Source organism: Erythrolamprus reginae, chromosome 1, assembly GCF_031021105.1.
Source record: "Erythrolamprus reginae isolate rEryReg1 chromosome 1, rEryReg1.hap1, whole genome shotgun sequence".
NCBI lineage: Eukaryota > Metazoa > Chordata > Lepidosauria > Squamata > Dipsadidae > Erythrolamprus > Erythrolamprus reginae.
The window spans coordinates 20,562,146-20,585,829 of NC_091950.1; the positions used below are offsets into that span (position 1 = coordinate 20,562,146).

Consider the following 23,684-nt stretch of genomic DNA (forward strand, 5'->3'; position numbering starts at 1 on the left):
AAAACAGGGTGGGTTGTTTGTTTGTTTATTTCTGTGCCGCCCAGTCCCGATCAGACACTATACTTTTCCGCCCACCCCCAAAAAAAATTAGAGGGAACACTGCTTAGAATTAAGGAGAAATTTCTTGACAGTTAGAACAATTGATCAGTGGAACAACTTGCCTCCAGAAGTTGTGAATGCTCCAACACTGGAAGTTTTTAGGAAGATGTTGGATAACCATTTGTCTGAAGTGGTGTAGGGTTTCCTGCTTAAGCAGGGGGTTGGACTAGAAGACCTCCAAGGTACTTTCCACCTCTTATTCTATATTCTATAATTGCATGTCCATGTTTCACAACAATTTTACCAGAAAGCAGCACTAACTTCCAGTTTTCAACAAAACGGCACCTATGGGTGTGCTTAACAACCGCGGCATTTGCTTAACAACTGTTGTGTTCATTTTATGATTGCTGTGTTTGCTTAATGACAGTCACAATAATTGTAATATTTATTTATTTATTCATTCATTCATTCATTCATTCATTCATTCATTCATTCATTCATTCATTCAATTTTTATGCCGCCCTTCTCCTTAGACTCAGGGCGGCTTACAATATGTTAGCAATAGCACCTTTTAACAGAGTCAGCATATTGCCCCCATAATCCGGGTCCTCATTTTACCCACCTTGGAAGGATGGAAGGCTGAGTCAACCTTGAGCCGGTGATGAGATTTGAACCGCTGACCTGCAGATCTACAGTCAGCTTCAGTGGCCTGCAGTACAGCACTCTACCTGCTGCACCACCCCAGCTCCTACCAGGTTGTGTGACTGTCCTGTGGCAACCATTATGATTGTAATGGACAGGCTCCCTGTAGGTGCGTCTCAAAGGGAATCCATAGCAGGTGGCTCAATTATTTTGTCTTTTGCTGTGCAGTATCTCAAGTCATAGCTGAACGAACAGAATGGAATGATTCTAGTTTTGTTTGTAGGTTTCCCAGTAGCATTTGTCTGGACACAGTGCCTTCCAGATATGTAGCAGGTGGAATTCTGGGAAATGTAGTCCCAATATTTATAGAAAGTACAGTACCAGACTGAGATAAAATGAGATTATCTCGGTTTAATCCAATCCCATGTACATCTGCCGTGGAGAAGCTCTGGTGATGGCATCAAAGGGTGGGTGAATTTTCCTTAACCAACTCTCTGACTACCATAAAGGGGAAGATTTAGGTGAAAACTCGGAGCAAAGGAGCAATTGAGGGGTGGGTTTCCTCAGAATTTACTTCATTTATTTTTTATTTATTTTATTTTTGTCAAGTACGTAATGGTAGTATACAAAGATATAATAATGTTTATATACATGATATTGGTACTAATAATAGAGAAACATTCGATCAGAGACGGTAGGCACACTGGTGCACTTATGCACACCCCTTACTGACCTTTAGGAATTGGGTGAGGTCAACAGTGGATAGTCTAAGGGTAAGGTTTTGTGGGTTAGGTGATGATACTACAGAGTCAGGTAGTGAGTTCCATGCATTAACTACTCAGTTGCTAAAGTTGTGTTTCCTACAGTCGAGTTTGGAGCAGTTTACTTTGAGTTTGTATCTGTTGTGTGCTCGTGTATTGTTGTGGTTGAAGCTGAAATTGTTGTTGACAGGAAGGATGTTTTAGCAGATGATTTTATGGGCTATGCTCACCTTAAGGTGATGTAGTTCTAAGCTTTCTAAGCCTAGGATTTCAAGTCTGGTTGTGTAGGGTATTCTGTTGGAAGTGGAGGAGTGGAGGACTCTTCTAGTACAGTATCTCTGGACATTTTCTAATGTATTTATGTCCGAAAAGCAGTGTGGGTTCCAGCGGATGAGCTGTATTCAAGGATTGGTCTGGCGAAAGTTTTGTATGCTCTGGTTAGTAGTGTGATATTACTGGAGAAAAAGCTGCTCTGAGTCTACGGAGAGGGGCAGCATATACATCTAATAAATATTATTATTATTATTATTATTATTATTATTATTATTATTATTATTATTATTATGTCAGTACAACACAGCAAACGAGATCACTATGCTGGATTTCATATTTCATCACCAGGCGGGCGCTTCCCAAGCACCTAGGACTGCGTGATGTAGTGGCGAATTATGTTTGCCGATCCCAGTAAAGCGGCCTTTTGCAATTGACAGATGGAGATTTTGTCAATTCCGATGGTTTTCAAATGTCCGCTGAGATCCTTTGGCACTGCGCCCAGCGTGGCAAGTACCACTGGGACCACTTTCATGGGCTTATGCTAGAGTCATTGCAGCTCGATTTTTAGATCTTCATATTTCACTAATTTTTCTAGCTGCTTCTCCTCAATTCTGCTGTCCCCTGGGATTGCAATGTCGATGATCCATACTTTCTTTTTCTCCACAATCAGGATGTCTGGTGTGTTATGCTTCAGAATTCGGTCAGTCTGAAGTCTGAAGTCCCACAGTAGTTTTGCTTGCTCATTTTTGACCACTTTTTTGGGCTTATGATCCCACCAGTTCTTTGCCACTGGTAAATGGTAGTTCCGGCACAAGTTCCAGTGGATCATCTGTGCCACAGCATCATGTCTATGCTTGTAGTCAGTCTATGTAATCTTTTTGCAGCAGCTGAGTATGTGATTTATTATTATTACTATTATTATTATTATTATTATTACTATTATTATTAATATTATTATTATTATTATTATTACATAGGATTAGGTTAACAAATCTTGAAGACTTTTTGGCAATGTTGTTGCAGTGGGCTTTGGCACTCTGAAATTCAATTTCAGAGTGCCAAATTGAGAAAGAGTGGAATTGAATTTGAAAAAAAAAAGAGTGAAATTGAATTTCAGAGTGAAATTCACTCTGAAGTTCAAGCAGAATGAATTGAAATGCATTCCGCTTGAGATGTTCAACGTGCTAAATAAATCACAGGTTCGATTCTACAAACATGAAGTATAGGATGGAAAGCCCTGCAGAAAATCTCCTAATTTGCTTCGTAGCACAAAAGAGGCACCCCTTTGGGGCAAAAAAATCAGTCTTCATCTGCTTTCCATTAACATCTTCTCAGACATGAGACTGTGCCAAATGGCTAAATTCTCTCCAGCTCTGATGGTGAAAGTAAGAATAGCTGCCCTCCCTTCCTCTCCTCCACAACAATATGTTTGGAGGAAGAAGAGGAAGGGGGTGGGGAGGAGAAAAGGTCTACAGCAGAGTAATTGTATCTGAGTTGCAAAAATCCAGGCATGCACTAGAGGGCAGCAAAGAGAGCTGTCAAACTCTCCCAATGACCTAACCCAAATAGACTTCACTGAAGACCGAGTTGAAAAAGCATTACGTGACCTTAAACCTTCCCTATCAGTCGGACCAGATGGTCTATGTGCATACTTCCTAAAAAAGCTCTCTTCTGCTATAGCTGAACCACTAAGCATAATTTTTGAAAAATCCTTCAGTACCAGCACACTTCCTAAGATATGGTCTTCAAAAAAGAAGACCCCTCTCTTGTCGATGACTATAGACCAATATCACTATGCTGCGTCCCATGTAAAGTTATGGAATCAATTATAAACCAATTACTCTCCACCTAGAAACTAATAATCTGCTCTCTAACAAACAATTTGGATTCAGAAAAAAACTATCCTGCAATCCACAGCTCCTTCACTGCAAAAACAAATGGACAACTCATCTTGATCAAGGAAAATCTATAGATGCAATTTATATTGACTTCTCCAAAGCCTTTGATTCAGTGGTCCACGGCAAACTACTTCAAAAATTCATACCCTATGGCATCTCAGGATCCCTCCACAGCTGGATTAGTACTGCATTCCTGTCTAACAGGCAACAAGTGGTCAAAATAGGAAGCTCCATATCCACACCCGTCCCTGTTAAAAGCGGTGTCCCCCAAGGTAGCGTACTGGGACCTACGCTCTTCATTCTCTACGTCAACGACCTTTGCGATCTCATAACAAGCAACTGTATTCTTTTTGCAGACAATGTAAAACTCTTCAACACCACTGATAACACAACTACTCTACAAAAAGACCTAGACTCAGTTTCTGACTGGTCCAACACATGGCAACTCCAAATCTCAACCAGCAATTGCTCTGTCCTACACATCGGCAAAAAGAATCAGAACTTCAAATACAAACTTAATAAACAAATTATCACAGATAATCCCCACTTGGTCAAGGACCTCGGAATACTAATAACGAAAGATCTAAGTGCCAAACATTGCTAAGAAGGCCTCAAGAGTTGTTAATCTAATCCTACATAGCTTCTGCCCTGGAAATCTCACACTACTTACCAGAGCTTACAAAACTTTCACCAGACATATCCTCGAATACAGCTCATCTGTTTGGAACCCATATCGCATCTCAGACATTAACACCCTTGAAAATGTTCAAAGATACTTCACAAGAAGAGCCCTTCATTCCTCCACTCGAAACAGAATACCCTACGAAACTAGACTTACAATCCCGAGTCTTGAAAGCTTAGAACTACGACACCTTAAACATGATCTAAATATTGCCCACAAGATCGTATGCTGCAATGTCCTGCCTGTCAAAGACTACTTCAGCTTCAACCACAACAACACGAGAGCACACAACAGATTCAAGCTTAATATTAACAGCTCCAAACTTGACTGTAAAAAATATGACTTTAGTAATTGGGTTGTCGAAGCGTGGAACTCATTACCGGACTCTGTAGTATCATCCCCTAACCCTAGTTCACTCTAGTTCTCTCAACATCTATGGTCCTTCCCTGTACTTCCGTCTGATGCTGAACAAAGGATGACCTTGTATCTTCTGGAAAGAATTTGTTCTGGCTAGTATTTTTTCCCCCTCTCATGCAACCAACCCTCCCCAATTCCCAAAGTACTATTCTAAAAGTCTGTAACTCAAAACGATGGCTTCGGCCTGACACGAGTTTTACTCTTATCTCTTTGCTGTCCTCTTAACGTTTGCGATTTTGCAGCCCTGACACGACAATCCCTGTCTAAGACAACCTTTTGGTGCTCCCCCAGATGCCACCAGACAAGTCCAAATAGGCCGAGTGAAAATGCTGCTACATGTTCCAACACATCTGGAGGAGACCGAGTAGGAAGGCTGAGCCAGCTATTTCCTGAATCTGCAGAAATTGTAAAGCACGAGTTGAAAAATACAACAGGACAAGAGGCTGGGGAGGGGGGGGGATAAAAGACAGGCTGGTGGGGGGGGGGAGAGTCCATTGGGTTGGGTGTCCATCAGCTGGGACTGGGAGTTGCTGAAGGGTAATGAGAAGTAATTATTCACAAGCGCCCAAGGGAAGCTGCTTCATGCACTGAAATGCGAGGCAATTAATGAGACTGAGGTAAACCAGGCCTCAGCCTGGAAATCTTGGAAGGCTGACAGGAAGAAAAATGCTGACTTCAGACAGGCTGAATTCCTTTCTTGCTATTCTTTTTTCTTTTCCTCTCTACCAATTTCAGTCACACTATCGGCTGGATTTCTCTTTCTTTTCTTGTCTCGTTGCCTTTCCTTCCCGTGATCCATTAAATGACAAAATGGCCTACGACAGTGATGGCGAACTTTTTCTTCCTCAGGTGCCAAAAGTGTATGTGCAAGTGCCCCCACACCCAATAATGGGCCGCTTGTCTTATCTCCTACCGGAACACTAATAATAATAATAATAATAATAATAATAATAATAGTAGTAGTAGTAGTAGTAGTAGTAGTAGTAGTAGTAGTTGTGGTTAGCTCTGGCCCAGCTCCTGCCCCAAGGACTGTGGATGTGGGGGAAGACATCCACATGCTGCAGGCCTGTTTTGCCCCCCCCGGTGGAATCTGCTGATGAAGGCTCCTCTGACAAAGAAGACATGAGTGACAGGGAGGAGGAGGGTGGGGCAGACAGCTCAGAAGGAGATCAATTATCTAGCTCCTCCTTGGATTCGGAACAAGAGTTAATGATACAGCCACGCATGCGGAGAGCGATGCATAGGCAACAACAACTGAGAGATTATTATCAAAGAAAATGAGGCCACCTGTGGTTGGGTGGGGCTGTGGTAATTAGTGAAGATGCTATAAATAGCAGCCTGTGGGTTTGGCCATTGTGGAGGATTATCTGATCGTTATGTTTCGTGACTGCTTTACTGACTTTGACTTTTTGTGTGCTGATTTCCCCCCGCTTTGAAACTAAACCGGAGCAAAGTGTGTTTCACTTCGTGAAAGCAGAAGGACTGTGAATTGCCTCACAGCTGCAAGCTAAGTATCACAGAACTGATAAGGGATTTGTACAAATTACCAGCTTGTTTGGAGACAAGTGCTCTTTGCTATACCAAAAGAGGGCTTAGTTCAAGTGAATTTTCATTATAAAGAACATTGTTTTGAATTTTCAAACGTGTGTGTGTCTGAAATTTGTACCTGTGAATTTTTGGGAGGATTCTACCAGAGAGCCCGACAGAACAAATAATAATAATAATAATAATAATAATAATAATAATAATAATAATAATAATAATAATAATAACAACAACAACAACAATAACAATAACAACAACAATAATAATAATGCAATAATAATAATAATATTACAATAATAATAATAATAATAATAATAATAATAAAAATATTACAAGTGGAACACTCAAAAAGGAGACAGAAGGACTAATACTGGCGGCACAAGAACAGGCCATTAGAACAAATGCTGTCAAAGCCAGAATTGAAAAATCAACAGACGATCCAAAGTGGAGACTCTGTAAAGAAACAGATGAAACAATCGATCACATACTCAGCTGCTGCAGAAAGATCGCACAGACTGACTACAGGCATAGACACGATGCTGTGGCACAGATGATCCACTGGAACTTGTGCCAGAACTACCATTTACCAGTGGCAAAGAACTGGTGGGATCATAAGCCCGAAAAAGTGGTGGAAAATGAGCAAGCAAAACTACTGTGGGACTTCTGACTTCAGACTGACCGAATTCTGAAGCATAAAACACCAGACATCCTGATTGTGGAGAAAAAGAAAGTATGGATCATCGACTTAAAAAAAAATTTTTTTTTTGAAGCACCATGCTTTATTTTATGCTCTGCATACATGCCTCCCCACCCCCAACTAGTGTTCAGTAATGTTCAATTCTGAGATTGTCCATGCAACTTTCTTGGCAGGTTTTACAGAAGTGTTTGTCACTGCCTTCTTCCTAGGGCTCAGAGAAAATGACCAGCCCAAGGTCACCCAATTGGCTTATGCCCAAGATAGGGCTAGAACCGGGGGCGCATTCCTCTTACCTTCCTACCTGTGCGCTACATGCACATTGTAATTTTTCACATGCATGTGCGCATCCACAGCACAATTTTGCTTCTGCACATGTGCATAGGGATGATTTTCCTTCTGTGCAGGCTCAGAGAGCTGAAAAATTGCCGAAAATTAGGGGGGGGGGGGAGATAGCAGCGCGCATGGACTGGCAAAGATAGCACTGGAGCTGTTGCACTCAAATTGCGCAATCGACGGGCCACTACCGGAGTAGCACACCTGACCGCACCTGTAGGAAACCACCCCTGGCTAGAACTCACAGCCCCCCAATGTTAAATAGTTAATATACTAGATGTAGTATATTATTTAGAGATATCTGGTATCTCTAAATAATCTGGTAGATAAGTTTACTTTTTTTTGAATTAGAAATTACATTGATGAAAATATTAAAAAGTGAAAATGTTTAAAATAGCATATATTATATAGAGATATATCATCGATATGTTTACTTTTCTGTACTGATCTAACTATAATTAGTTTTCTTTTCTGTATCACAAAGACTTCTATGCTGAGCGGAGCAATTGTAGCTCCTTTTTATGTTAAATGTACGTCTTGTTATGTTTTTATTTTGAATATTAATATTATTATTATTATTTATTAGATTTGCAAAACTCAAGTGTCTCACTTAACAGAAAGTTTGGGGGGTATCAGTTTCAGTCGTAGGTTGAGGACTACCTGCATACCTCCCAGAGACCAATAAGAGCACACAGAGTTGGCCTCCTCCAGGTCCCGTCGACTAAACAATGTAGGTTGGCGGGACCGTGGGGGAGGGCCTTCTCTGTGGCTGCCCCCGGCTCTATGGAACAACTACCCCCCGATGTCCGTACTGCTCCTGCAAGGCCACAAAGATGCCTGGAGGCCATGAATTGTCCATCTTTCATGGCCAAATTTTATGTTATGAATGGTGGGCATGCATAAGATTTGATTGGTTTTTATATAAATGGGTTTTATTGGGGTTAGTTTTTTAGAGTTTATATTCGACTTCTTTTTTTATTGCTTTTTATACCTTTTTGTATGGTTATTATGTTGTAAGCCGCTCTGAGTCCTTCAGGATTGGGCGGCATAGAAGTCAAAGGAATAAATAAAATAAATAAATAATTTTAAATATTTCCTGTTGTTTCTCTCTCCCACCCCCCAACTCTGTCTTTCTCTTCCTCTGCCCCTTGCTCACCTACCCAGCCTCCCCCAGTGCAATGCAAGAGAGGATTGGCATATGCTGAAGGACCAGATCCTGCTTCAACGCGGTGTCTTAAACATCCCCCGTCCTCACTGCTTTCCAGACCGCGGCTGAGGATGACCCCGAAGGACCTTGGAACCTCTCTTGCAGTGGCATAAGTGGTGGCTCAAAGAAAGAAATGTTGGGGCAGAGTCGGTCAACTTCGTCCAACCTTGCTGACACTATAAAGAGCACTGCCGCCCAAGATGGCAACGGTCTGGAGATTTCTCACCTGGACATTTGTCTCAACCATGTCTACAGGCAACCTTCCTGGCTACACCTTTCAGTCACAAGGTACAGTGTTACTGGCCCAAAAGAGGCCCAAATTTGCAAGTTCTTCCATGATTAATGTTCTTTGAAATCTTGTATTTCTAGTCCTTAAGGACACGGAGGGAAGTGTTTTAAATAGGAAAGTGAACACAAGAACAAGGGGGCACAATCTGAGGTTAGTTGGGGGAAAGATCAGAAGTAACGTGAGACCATATTATGGACCATGAGGTCTTTTTCTGCCGTCAATCTTCTCATCCACCAGGCAACATTCATACCCCTCCATTGCATTGGTTGCCGATCAGTTTCAGGTCACAATTCAAAGTGTTGGTTATGACCTATAAACCCCTACATAGCATCGGACCAGGATATCTCCGGGACCGCCTTCTGCCACACGAATCCCAGCGACCGGTTAGGTCCCACAGAGTCGGCCTTCTACGGGTCCCGTTGACTAAACAATGTCGTCTGGCGGGACCCAGGGGAAGAGCCTTCTCTGTGGCAGCCCCGGCCCTCTGGAATCAACTCCCCCAGGAGATTAGAACAGCCCCCACCCTCCTTGCCTTTCGTAAGCTACTCAAAACCAATCTATGTCTCTAGGCATGCGGTAACTGAGTTACCCCTAGGCTATGGTAGATTCGTATATAGTATGACTGAGTTGTATGGTTTTAATAATGGGTTTTTAATGTGTTTTTTTAACATATTGGATTTTATTATTATTATTATTCATTAGATTTGTATGCCGCCCCTCTCCGTAGAGTCGAGGCGGCTCACAACAGTGATAAAAAACAATACATGGAAACAAATCTAATATTTAAAATCTAAAAATAACAATTTTACATTAAAAAGTCTAAAAAAACCCAATATATAAAAACATACACACAATCATATCATACACAAAAACTACATAGGCAAGGGGGAGATGTCTCAGTTCCCCCATGTCTGACGGCAGAGGTGGGTTTTAAGGAGTTTATGAAAGGCGAGGAGGGTGGGGGCAATCCTAATCTCTGGGGGGAGCTCGTTCCAGAGGGTCAGAGCCACCACAGAGAAGGCTCTTCCCCTGGGTCCTGCCAGCCGACATTGTTTAGTCGATGGGACCCGGAGAAGGCCAACTCTGTGGGACCTAACCGGCCGCTGGGATTCGTGCGGCAGAAGGCAGTCCCGGAGGTATTTGTGATATTGTATTTTGTTGTGAGCTGCTCTGAGTCCTTGGAGGGGGGCGGCATAGAAATCTAATAAATAATAATAATAATAATAATTTTAAAAATTACTCTTTTCCTGTCGTCTTCTGCCTTCACAGAAGAATTTCTCTCCAACCTCAGCCACTACGAGATTGCCTTCCCCATCCAGGTGGATCAAAATGGTGATTTCCTCAGCTTTGACATAAAAAGCCACCGGAAGTGGCGTTCCCGCCGCAGCGCAGGCCACGCCTCCTACGACACGCCTGAACAGCACGTGTTTTACAAGGTCTCTGCTCACCGGACCCAATTCCTTCTCAACTTGACGTTACACACCAACTTGCTGGCGAGGCGCTTTCGAGTGGAGTATTGGAAAAGAGGCGGAGTAGACTACCAACACGAGTTTCATGAAGATTGCCACTACGCTGGTCATTTACAAGATGAGTATCTGAACTCGAAAGTTGCTATCAGTAATTGCAACGGACTGGTAAGTGTCTTGTTTTCTTCCTAACTCTGGTGGGATTCACAGAACAACTGAACTGAATTTAAACATGCCTGGGATAAACATATAAGATAAAATATAGGAAATATATTTTATATGAGGAGGGGGTCTCTTTATTCCCCAGGGCACCAGAGGGCCGGACGAGGAACAATGGTTGGAAGCTGACCAAGGAGAGATTCAACCTGGAAATAAGGAAGAACTTCCTGATGGTCAGAGCCATCAACCAATGGAACTGCCTGCCAGGGGAGGTGGTGAACTCCCCTACTCTGGACACCTTCAAGAGGAGATTGGACTTCCATTTGGCTGGGGTGCTGTAGGGTTTCCTGCTCAGGCAGGGGGTTGGACTCGATGACCTAATGGTCCCTTTCAACTCTATTAATAAATAAATAAATAAATAAATAGTATAAGGGCAGACTAGATGGACCATGAGGTCTTTTTCTGCCGTCAGTCTTCTATGTTTCTAACCATTGGCTGGTCATTTTGAGCAACGCTTTTGCCAGGCTCCAGTGGCTTTCAAAGTGATTGCTTCTTATCAAATGGAGGACAGAAGGGAAAGGGGGACATGATTGACACATTTAAATATACTAAAGGGTTAAATAAGGTTCAGGAGAGAAGTGTTTTTAATAGGAAAGTGAACAGAAGAACAAGGGGGCACAATCTGAGGTTAGTTGGGGGAAAGATCAAAAGCAACATGATAAAATATTATTTTACTGAAAGAGTAGTAGATGCTTGGAACAAACTTCCAGCAGACGTGGTTGGTAAATCCACAGTAACTGAATTTAAACATGCCTGCGATAAACATATATCCATCCTAAGATAAAATACGGGAAATATTATAAGGGCAGACTAGATGGGCCATTAGGTCTTTTCCTGCCGTCAGTCTTCTATGTTTCTATGAAGAAATTGTAATTCGTTATTAAACATAACCTTACAGATAGTCCTTGACTTACAACCACTTACAATCGATTGTGAATGCTCCAACATTGGGGTTTTTTAAGAAGAGATTGCCTGAAATGGTATAGGGCAGTGATGGCGAGCCTTTTTTTTATCAGGTGCCAAAAGAACACATGTGGAAATGCTCACACCCATAATTCAATGCCTGGGGAAGGCGAAAAATGCTTCCCCCATCCCCCCAAAGGCCCCCTGGAGGCCGGAAACATCCTGTTTCCCAATTTCTGGTGGGCCCAGTAGGCTCGTGTTTCGCCCTCCCCAGGCTCCAAAGTAAAAATGCCCTATTCCATCCCCCTGGAGGCTCTCTGGAAGCCAAAAACACCCTCCCAGAGCCTTTGTGTGAGCCAAAAATTAGCTGAGCTAGGGCAACGGCTCGCGTGCCAGCAGATATGGCTCCGTGGGCCACCTGCGGTACCTGTGCCATAGGTTTGCCATCACTGGTAAAGGGATTCCTACATGAGCAGGGGGTTGGACTAGAACAGAGGTAGGCAATGTTGGCTCTTCTCTGACTTGTGGACTTCAACTTCCTGGATTCCTCAGCCAATCCTGCTAGCTCAGGAATTCTGGGAGTTGAAGTCCACATGTCATAGAAGAGCCAACTTTGGACTAGTAGATCTCCAGTAGTAGATGCTTGGAACAAACTTCCAGCAGATGTGGTCAGTAAATCCACAGTAACTGAATTTAAACATGCCTGGGATAAACATATATCCATCCGAAGATAAAATGCAAGAAATAGGATAAGGGCAGACTAGATGGACCATGAGGTCTTTTTCTGCCGTCAATCTTCTACGTTTCTATGTTTCTATTTGCCAGAAGAAAAGGGTCAAAGGTAAAGCCGTCAGATTCCTTCTGCAAAAATCCAGCGGCTCAACAGATGACAGTGAAGAGTTGGTTTTCTGCATCTCTTTGCCGCCCTCTGGCCACGATCCATATTTTTGCCACCCCAGATGCGGTAACGAAAGTCACCTCTCCTTCCTCCCAGACTTGAGGCTCGCTCGGTTGCTCCACCATCTGTTGTCCATTATCTTCGGTCAATTCGGATGAGGAAGTCTTGGAACCACACAGGCGCAGAGTTATGCGTACAAGAGACCAATTGCAGAAATATTACAGGAGATAAGAGAGGCCACCTGTGTTTGGGTGGGGCTCCAGCAATTAGAGCTGCAGATATAAATAGCAGCGTGTGGGTTTGGCCGTTGTGGAAGATGATCTGATCGTTGTTTCTTCAGGACCGTGCCTTGCTGTTTCTGAACTTTGTTGATTTTTCACAACTTTGAAACCAAAGCAGAGCAAAGTGTGTGTGTCTCACTTCATGGAAGAAGGAGGGCTATGACGTTCCTTCACAGCTGCTAGCTAAGTACTTAAGGACTGATTAAGGGGATTGTACAGACTACCAGGTTGTTTTGGGACGAGTGCTCTTTGCAATATTGATTGATTGATTGTTAGAGTTGAAAGGGACCATGTAGGTCATCAAGTCCAACCCCCTGCCTGAGCAGGAATCCTAAAGCACTCCAGCCAAGTGGCAGTCTAATCTCCTCTTGAAAGTGTCCAGAGTTGGGGAGTTCACAACCTCTGCAGGCAAGTTGTTCCAATGGTTGATCGCTCTGACCGTCAGGAAATTTTTCCTTAGTTCTAGGTTGAATCTCTCCTTGGTCAGCTTCCAGCCGTTGTTCCTCGTCCGGCCCTCTGGTGCTCTGGAGAGTAGAGTGGCCCCCTCTTCTCTGTGGCAACCCCTCATATACCTGTATACAGCTATCATGTCCCCTCTGGCCCTCCTTTTCTCTAGGCTATCCATGCCCAGTTCCCGCAATCTCTCTTCGTAAGTTTTGGTTTCGAGACCCCTAATCATTTTGGTTGCTCTTTTCTGCACCTTCTCCAGAGTTTCAATGTCTCTTTCGAAGTGTGGTGACCAGAACTGGATGCAGTACTCCAATACAAAAAGGGTGCTTTGTTTCTTTTGAATTTTGGTGATAAAGAACATTGCTTTTGAACTTTCAAGTGTGTGTGTGTATGTGTGTGTCTGAAATTTGTATCTGTATAGTCTGGAGGACAGAAGGAAAAGGGGGGACATGATCGAAACATTTAAATATGTTAAAGGGTTAAATAAGGTTCAGGAGGGAAGTGTTTTTAATAGGAAAGTGAACACAAGAACAAGGGGACACAATCTGAAGTTAGTTGGGGGAAAGATCAAAAGCAACGTGAGAAAATATTATTTTACTGAAAGAGTAGTAGATCCTTGGAACAAACTTCCAGGCAGACGTTTGTTGGTAAATCCACAGTAACTGAATTTAAACATGCCTGGGATAAACATATATCCATTGTAAGATAAAATACCAGAAATAGTATAAGGGCAGACTAGATGGACCATGAGGTCTTTTCCTGCCGTCAATCTTCTGTGTTTCTATGTTTCTATGAAGAAATTGTAATTCATTATTAAACATAACCTTACAGATAGTCCTTGACTTACAACCAGTGTTCCCTCTAATTTTTTTTTGGGGGGGGGCGGAAAAGTATAGTGTCTGAGCGGCAGTCCCTTCGGACCTGGGCGGCACAGAAATAATAAATAAATAAATAAACAAACAAACAAACAAACAAATAAAAAACCCACCCTGTTTTGCTTCAGAATTTCAAAATAAAATACTGTACTGTGTGTCTATAACAGTGAGCTCATAATAGGGCAACTCTATCAATATCAAAATGCCACTTAAATAGTTGAGCTAGTTTCAAACTAGATTTTGATTTTCTTTCTCTCTTCCTTACTCCCATTCTTTTTCTTTCTCTTTTCCTTCCTCTCTTTTTTTATCTGTTTCTCTCTCTTCCTCTCTTCCTCTCTCTCTCCTTCCCTCTCACTCTTTCCCTCTCGGCTTCTGGGCAGGTTTGGAAAACTCTGAGTTGATGATGATTTTTAAGTGAGCGATTGCTCACTGCTCAGCTTAGAGGGAACTATGCTTACAACCACTTACAATCGATTGTGAATGCTCCAACATTGGGAGTTTTTAAGAAGAGATTGCCTGAAATGGTATAGGGCAGTGATGGCGAGCCTTTTTCTTCTCAGGTGTCGAAAGAGCACATGTAGAAGTGCTCACACCCATAATTCAATGCTTCCCCCATCCCCCCGGAGGCCCTCTGGAGGCCGGAAACATCCTGTTTCCCAATTTCTGGTGGGCAACATGAGAAAATATTATTTTACTGAAAGAGTAGTGGATGCTTGGAACAAACTTCCAACAGACGTGGTTGGTAAATCCACAGTAACTGAATTTAAACATGCCTGCCGATCAGTTTCCGGTCACAATTCAAAGTGTTGGTTATGACCTTTAAAGCCCTTCATGGCATTGGACCAGAATATCTCCGAGACCGCCTTCTGCCGCACGAATCCCAGCGACCGATTAGGTCCCACAGAGTGGGCCTCCTCCGGGTCCCGTCAGCTAAACAATGTCGGTTGGCGGGCCCCAGGGGGAGAGCCTTCTCTGTGGCGGCACCGACTCTCTGGAACCAACTCCCCCCGGAGATCAGAACTGCCCCTACTCTTCCTGCCTTCCGTAAACTTCTCAAAACCCACCTTTGCCGTCAGGCATGGGGAAACTAAACATCTCCCCCTGGGCCCGCTGAATTTATACATGGTATGCTTGTGTGTGTGTATGTTAGTATAGGTTTTTTTAAAAAAACTTTTAATATTTTAATTAATTGGATTATGTATTGGATTGTTTTTCACTTGTTGTGAGCCGCCCCGAGTCTTCGGAGAGGGGCGGCATAAAATCCAAATAATAAATAAATAAATAAATAAAATACAGGAAATAGTATAAGGGCAGACTAGATCAGTGTTTCCCAACTTTGGCAACTTGAAGATAGCTGGACTTCAACTCCCAAAATTCATGTCACCTTAGTCCTTCTTTTCATTAAACTAGAAATGAACATGTCTTTACATTTGGTGGAAGGTCAGGGAGATTCAATCTAGGCAGTGTTTCTCAACCTTGGCAGTTTGAAGATGTGGGGAATTCTGGGAGTTGAAGTCCAAATATCTTCAAGTTGCCAAGGTTGGGAAACACTGGACTAGATGGATCATGAGGTCTTTTTCTGCCGTCAATCTTCTATGTTTCTATGTTTCTATTTGCCAGAAGAAAAGGGTCAAAGGTAAAGCCGTCAGATTCCTTCTGCAAAAATCCAGCAGCTCAACAGATGACAGTGAAGAGTTGGTTTTCTGCATCTCTTTGCCGCCCTCTGGCCACGATACATATTTTTGCCACCCCAGATGCGGTAACGAAAGTCACCTCTCCTTCCTCCCAGACTTGAGGCTCGCTCAGTTGCTCCACCATCCAAGCCAAATGCCTGCCCGAATTCTCATTTTTAACATTGCTCAAACTGCTCCGTTGCCAAACGGCTCCATTAGGAAGTTTCTTCTCATGTTTCAAAATGGGTGAACAGTGCAGTCAGGCGGTAGGGAAAGCAAGTAGGATGCTTGGCTGTATAGCTAGAGGTATAACAAGCAGGAAGAGGGAGATTATGATCTCGCTATATAGAATGCTGGTGAGACCACATTTGGAATACTGTGTTCAGTTCTGGAGACCTCACCTACAAAAAGATATTGATAAAATTGAACGGGTCCAAAGACGGGCTACAAGAATGGTGGAAGGTCTTAAGCATAAAACTTATCAGGAAAGACTTCATGAACTCAATCTGTATAGTCTGGAGGACAGAAGGGAAAGGGGGGACATGATCGAAATATTTAAATATATTAGAGGGTTAAATAAGGTCCAGGAGGGAAGTGTTTTTAATAGGAAAGTGAACACAAGAACAAGGGGACACAATCTGAAGTTAGTTGGGGGAAAGATCAAAAGCAACATGAGAAAATATTATTTTACTGAAAGAGTGGTAGATCCTTGGAACAAACTTCCAGCAGACATGGTAGATAAATCCACAGTAACTGAATTTAAACATGCCTGGGATAAGCATATATCCATCCTAAGATAAAATACAGAAAATAGTATAAGGGCAGACTATTTATTTTATTTATTTATTTATTTACTTATTTAGATTTGTATGCCGCCCCTCTCCGCAGACTCGGGGCGGCTCACAACAAAGTGCAAAAAACAATTTATAACAAATCTAAATTATACTAAAAACATTTTAAAAAAACCCCGTTTTCTAAACTCACATACATACACACATACCATTCATAAATTATATATGCCCGGGGGAGATGTCTTAGTTCCCCCATGCCTGATGACACAGGTGGGTCTTAAGGAGCTTACGGAAGGCAAGGAGGGTAGGGGCAGTTCTAATCTCCGGGGGGAGTTGGTTCCAGAGGGCCGGGGCCACCACAGAGAAGGCTCTTCCCCTGGGGCCCGCCAACCGACATTGTTTAGTTGACGGGACCCGGAGAAGACCCACTCTGTGGGACCTAACTGGTCGCTGGGATTCGTGCGGCAGAAGGCGGTCCCTGAGATATTCTGGTCCAGTGCCATGAAGGGCTTTAAAGGTCATAACCAACACTTTGAATTGTGACCGGAAGTTGATCGGCAACCAATGCAGACTGCGGAGTGTTGGTAAAACATAGGCATACCTAGGTAGGCCCATGACTGCTCTCGCAGCTGCATTCTGCACGATCTGAAGTTTCCGAACACTTTTCAAAGGTAGCCCCATGTAGAGAGCATTACAGTAGTCGAACCTTGAGGTGATGAGGGCATGAGTGACTGTGAGCAGTGAGTCCCGATCCAAATAGGGTCGCAATTGGTGCACCAGGCGAACCTGGGCAAACGCCCCCCTCGCCACAGCTGAAAGATGGTTCTCTAATGTGAGCTGTGGATCGAGGAGGACGCCCAAGTTGCGGACCCTCTCCGAGGGGGTCAATGATTCCCCCCCCCCCCCCAGGGTAATGGACAGACCGATGGGATTGTCCTTGGGAGGCAAAACCCACAGCCACTCCGTCTTATCCGGGTTGAGTTTGAGTCTGTTGACACCCATCCAGGCCCCAACAGCCTCCAGACACCGGCACATCACTTCCACCGCTTCGTTGTAAGATAAAATACAGGAAATAGTATAAGGGCAGACTAGATGGACCATGAGGTCTTTTTCTACCGTCAGTCTTCTATGTTTCTATGTACCCTTGAATTTTTGGGAGACTCACACCATAGAGCCCGGCAGAGCACCACCCAAGCCAAATGCCTGCCCGAATTCTCATTTTTAACATTGCTCAAACTGCTCCGTTGCCAAACGGCTCCATTAGGAAGCTTCTTCTCATGTTTAGCTAAAGTGCACTTGATGGCCAAATCCTGCCCATTTGTTTAAATTCCTAATGCAGCGGTTTCATTTCGGAAATGAGGCCAGGTAATTTGAAGAGGATTTTATAAGCGTCCCGTGGAGCCTCTGTTCTTTACATTCTCCCCCCCCCTCCTTCCCCGCCGTACCACAAACACACTTGCCCCCAAACTGTTGCGCTCCAGGCCAAGAGTTTTCTCTGCCCCTGGGTCCCAGCTGCCTCCGTCGACTGATCCTTGCAGTTTCTGGCAACTTCCCTCCAAACTATCCTCACACTACCTCGCTTGTGTTTGGAATGATGGCCTCTGGCCAAGAGCTACAGAGCAAGAAACCACTGCTGGCCCATCACACCCCCTCCTCGCAGGGCGGCTGGAGTTGAATGCTTAGCTGCAGGCACACAAGAGCGATTCAGGGTCTGTTGTGGCGAGCTTGGCAGACGCTGGGGGTTTCAAAGGATCCGCCGCTATTTAAATTTGCTAAATTTCTTAAGAACTGCGTTTAGAAGGCAAGTGACGCCCCTGCTCTTCTCTTGTACTTTTTTGTTGCTGTTGTTCTGCAATCATCTCAAATTAAAGCAGAGCTGCAGAAATTTGCACGAGATAAGGAATCCATAAGAGCCTTTGATATACAGTGGTACCTCAAGATACGAACCCCACGTCTTACGAACAACTCGAGATACGAACCCGGGGTTCAGAAAAAATTTGCCTCTTCTTACGAACTTTTTTCGTGTTACGAACGCCAAACCCGAACTTCCGGGTTTGGCGTTCGGAGGCTGCTGGGAAGCCCCCCAGCCTGGCTGTCACCTTTTAAAACAGCCGCGCGGCTTTCCAGCAGCCTCCGAACGCCAAACGCGGAAGTTTGGGTTTGGCGTTCGGCTTCGGGAGACGGCTGGGAAGCCACGCGGCTGTTTTAAAAGGTGACAGCCGGGCGGCAGCGGTTTTTTTTGCAGGGTTTTTTTTTGGTTGCACGGATTAATTGACTTTACATTGTTTCCTATGGGAAACAATGTTTCGTCTTACGAACCTTTCGTCTTACGAACCTCCCCCTGGAACCAATTAGGTTCGTAAGACGAGGTATGACTGTATATATAAGAGCTCTTGACAATACAGGGCATATTTTCCACCTCTGGTGGTCTTTCATGTTCATCCAGGTCTATTTCTCCCTCATTCTCACTCACTGCCTCACCTGGCAAAACCACTGGCCCAGGGCACCAAGATGGGCCTGGCTCATCCTCCTCAGAATCTATCATTAGCAGAGTTGGTCAAGGACCACGCACAGCAATTCCTCAATGTTCTGTCGGGCTCTCTGGTAGACTCCTCCCAAAAATTCACAGGTACAAATTTCAGACACACCCACATTTGAAAATTCAAAACAATGTTCTTTATAATGAAAATTCACTTAAACTAAGCCCTCTTTTGGTATAGCAAAGAGCACCCGTCTCCAAACAAACTGGTAATTTGTACAAGTCCCTTATCTTGCAGCTGTGAGGCAATTCACAGTCCTTCTTCTTTCACAAAGTGAAACACACTTTGCTCTGGTTTACTTTCAAAGCGGGGAAAAATCAGCACACAAAAGGTCAAAGTCAGTAAAGCAGGCACGAAACACAACGATCAGATAATCCTCCACAATGGCCAAACCCACAGGCTGCTATTTATAGCAGCCTCACTAATGACCGCAGCCCCACCCAACCACAGGTGGCCTCATTTTCTTTGATAATAATCTCTCAGTTGTTGCTGCCTATGCATCGCTCTCCGCATGCGTGGCTGTATCATTAACTCTTGTTCCGAATCCAAGGAGGAGCTAGATAATTGATCTCCTTCTGAGCTGTCTGCCACACTCTCCTCCTCCCTGTCATTCATGTCTTCTTGGTCAGAGGAGCCTTCATCAGCAGATTGCACCGAGGGGGCAAAACAGGCCTGCAGCATGTGGATGTCTCCCCCACATCCACAGTCCTTGGGGCAGGAGCTGGGTCAGAGCTAACCACAACACTCAACAGAAAAGGCCTGCCTTAGCTCCTTAGACAAGAGAACCCATAGGACAGTGATGGCTAAACTTTTTTCCCGTGGGCGCCGAAAGAGTGTAGGCATGCGCTATTGCACATGCGCGAGTGCCCACACACATAATTCAATACCTGGGGAGGGCGAAAACAGCTTCCCCCGACCCCCGGAGGCCCTCTGGGGGCTGGAAATGGCCTGCTTCCCAACTTCTGGTAGGCCCAGTAGGCTCATGTTTTGCCCTCTCCAGGCTCCAAGGGCTTCTCCGGAGCCTGGGGGTCTAAAAACACCCTCCTCCATCCCCCCAGAGACTCTCTGGAAGGCAAAAATGCTTCTGTGCGAGTTGAAAATCAGCTGGCTGGCACACACATGCACATTGGAGTTGAGCTAGGACCAGAGTAGGCAAAGTTGTCTCTTCTATGAGATGTGGACTTCAACTCCCAGAATTCCTGAGCTATTATGATTGGCTCAGGAATTCTGGGAGTTGAAGTCTACATCTCAAGGAAGAGCCAACTTTGCCTATCCCTGAGCTAGGGCAATGGCTTGCGTGCCAGCAGATATGGCTCCACATGACACCCGTGCCATAGGTTGGCCATTACTGCCATAGGATGTCCACGCCGGATAGGAAGAACTCGCTGCAGCCAACTTGCCACGGGACAACTCACTTTGGGCCAATCCAACAAACACCAAAGCTAGATTAATTTTGACGGAACTGTGGCCAGTAATAATAAAATATTAAAAAAAGATATAGAGACTCTGGAAAGAGTGCAGAGAACAGCAACAAACATGATTAGGGGACTGGAGGCTAAAACATATGAAGAATGGTTGCAGGAACTGGGCATGGCTAGTTTAATGAAAAGAAGGACCGGGGAAGACATCATAGCAGTCTTCCAGTATCTCAGGGGCTGCTACAAAGAATAGGGAGTCAACCTATTCTCCAAAGCACCTATTCTGGAAATCACCCCCCTTAAAGAAAGTGGGAAAACAAAAATATCAGACTGAATTGTGTTGTCTCAAATGTGTTTTTTTCCAAGAGACAACTGGACTGTCTTTTTCCCCTTGAAGATATTTTTCTTCTTATCCAAGAAGCTTCTTCAGTTCTAAGAGCCAGTTCTTCAGTCAGAACTGTTGTGGTTGGCTCTGGCCCAGCTCCTGCCCCAAGGAATGTGGAGGTGGATGCAGGGGAAACATCAACATGTCATAGGCCTGTTTTATTGCCGACAGAGTCAGGGAGTGAAGTTTCCTCGGAAGAAGAAGAAGGTGGGGGTGACTTGGAAGAGGGGAGTTTGGCAGACAGCCCAGGAGGAGATCAATCATCCTTATCATCCCGGGATTCTGAACAAGAATTTATGACACATCCACACATGCGTAGAGTGATGCATAGGAGAGAACAACTGAAGGATTATTACAGGAGATAAGTGAGGCCACCTGTGGTCGGGTGGGGGCTGCTGTAATTAGTGCTACAGATAAAAAGAGCAGCCTGCTGTTTTAGCCTCATGGCAGTTTATCTGATTCATAGTTTCGTCAAGATCGTGGTTTTTGCTGTTCAAGATTGTGTGTGGACTTTCTGGACTTTAGAATTGGACTCAATTTCCCAGTTACTGGGTGAGAAATTGGATTGCATTTAACCTGTGCCTTGTGTGTACCAGAAAATCCCTTTGACATTTAAAAGTGGAGTTTTTTCTGTTGATAAAGGCTTTTGGGTTTTCCTTCTATTGTGTGGTGTGTGTCTTTCTGGACTAATTACCCTGTAATTACGGGCGGTTGAAACACACCAGCAGAACAAGAACTGAGGAAGCTTCTTGGGTGAGAAGCAAAATGTCTTCAAGTAAAAAACAAAGAAAACCCAGTTGCCTCTTTAAAAAGCACCTTTGGGACAATCATGGATTGGATGACTGAGAATCTCCATAGATATTGTGTTGTTGTTTTTTTAATTGAATGCAAACGTGCAATTTCCTGCCACTCTTTGTTCCAGCATGGTGTGATCATTGCAGAAGATGATGAGTATTTTATTGAACCCCTGACACTCGGGGTCAATATCAGTGAGGGACAAGGAAGAAAAGGAAGCCCTCATGTGATCTACAAACGATCGTCTCTCCAGCACCCACATATGGACACAGCTTGTGGTGTGTTAGGTAGGAGCTCTGTTTCACTGCATTTGATGAAGAAATGTCTTATTGTGATTTCTATTATATTTTTATATTTAGAATGAATAGGTTGTTTGTTGTTGTTATTATTATTATTATTATTATTATTATTATTATTATTATTATTTATTAGATTTGTATGCCGCCCCTTTCCAAAGACTCGGAGCGGCTTACAACAGCGATTAACAATGTGACAAATCCAATACTTAAAAACAACATCTAAAAACCCATATCATGAAAAACCATACAATTCAATTACCGTGTTTCCCCGAAAATAAGACACTGTCTTATATTAATTTTTGCTCCAAACGTTGTGCTACGTCTTATTTTCGGGGGGTGCCTTATATTTCTCAAATAAGACAAATCCACAGGCAGAAAAGCTGACACCCGCAAAGAAAGTGTACCGTACGGTACACTGATTACGGTACGGTACCTGTCAGTATGGCACCCACACACACAAACGACGGCACTTATATGGTACAACAGTATACTCCCGCTGTTGCAGCTTCCAGCCACCAGAGGAACTATAGACTACGCACTGTAGTGGAGACTGTAATGGCGGTGAGACGGCAGCAGACTGTGTCTGCTGTACTGGACGGTACAAAGCGATGGAAGGGGCCAGCAGGGGACGCCACATTATTATGGTACCGCTATGAACAGCTTTGAATGGTACCGTATGTTTTTCCACTGTACCGTATGTAAACTTGACTACGCCTTATTTTCGGGAGGGTGCCTTATATTAGCAAATTCTGCAAAACCTCTGACATGCCTTACTTTCGGGGTACATGTTATTTTCCGGGAAATAGGGTATACCATACATAAGTTAATCACATTAGCCTGGGGATACCTCAAGTACCCCACGCCTGGCGGCATAGGTGGGTCTTCAGTAACTTGCGAAAGGCAAGGAGGGTGGGGGCGGTTCTAATCTCCATGGGGAGTTGATTCCAGAGGGCCGGGGCCACCACAGAGAAGGCACCAGACGACATTGTTTAGTCGACGGGACCTGGAGAAGGCCAACTCTGTGGGACCTTAGCGGCCGCTGGGATTCATGCGGCAGAAGATGGTCCCAAAGGTATTCTGGTCCGGTGCCATGTAGGGCTTTATAGGTCATAACCAACACCTTGAATTGTGACCAGAAACTAATTGGCAGCCAGTGCAGGTTGCAGAGTGTTGATGAGACGTGGGCGAATCTAGGAAGCCCCACTATTGTTCTCACCCTGAGTCTAAGGAGAAGGGCGGCATAAAAATCGAATAAGTAAGTAAGTAAGTAAGTAAGTAAGTAAGTAAGTAAGTAAGTAAGTAAGTAAGTAAGTAATCTGATCCAATACCATGTGTTCTGCCTGACTGGGCTCAGGCAATGCGCAACAGTCCAAGGAAAAGAAATCAAACACACACGTGCCCTTCTAATCAGCAAACTTGTATTAAACAAACAAAAAAGGGTCAACCAAAACAGTCCTTCATGTCAGGCAATAATGATAGTGCAAGGCATAATTCAGCCGCATACAAAACACAGGAAAAAGCAAACAAAGACAACCTGCATGGAGCAGAAACATTTCAGGAGTCCTTTGAATCTTTAGAGCAAACAGCAAGTCCCAGAGGTTTCACCTCCCACGTGCCTGAAAAGGCTGGGTTGAAATCCAAAGGCACAGAACAGAAACTTCAGAGCAGGAACCACAAAATAACACAGATAAACAGCCACAGTTTGCCTTGTGCCTCTATTCCCTTTTATACCTTTAGCCCTCATTAAGGGAACCACACCCAGCCCAGGTGCTACTCTGATCACCTGTAATAATCCTTCAATTGAGCCCCCCTTTGCATAGCTCTTCGGCTACGCATGTCTATGAATTGGTCTGCAGAGGAATCCAAGGACGATAGACTGTCTGAGCGACTGCATGCCAAATCCCCTGG

General features: G+C 44.0%; 1 protein-coding gene across 1 annotated transcript in view; it reads left to right on the plus strand.

The window, feature by feature from the left end:
• LOC139164453 (A disintegrin and metalloproteinase with thrombospondin motifs 10-like) overlaps window positions 1-23,684 on the plus strand; it is a 234,460-nt gene that overhangs the window by 130,548 nt on the left and 80,228 nt on the right. Inside the window, 3 exon segments of the mRNA XM_070746611.1 lie at window positions 8,452-8,782; window positions 10,053-10,417; window positions 21,605-21,764. Of these exon segments, the coding sequence (XP_070602712.1) occupies window positions 8,695-8,782; window positions 10,053-10,417; window positions 21,605-21,764 (613 nt within the window). The 5' untranslated portion in view covers window positions 8,452-8,694.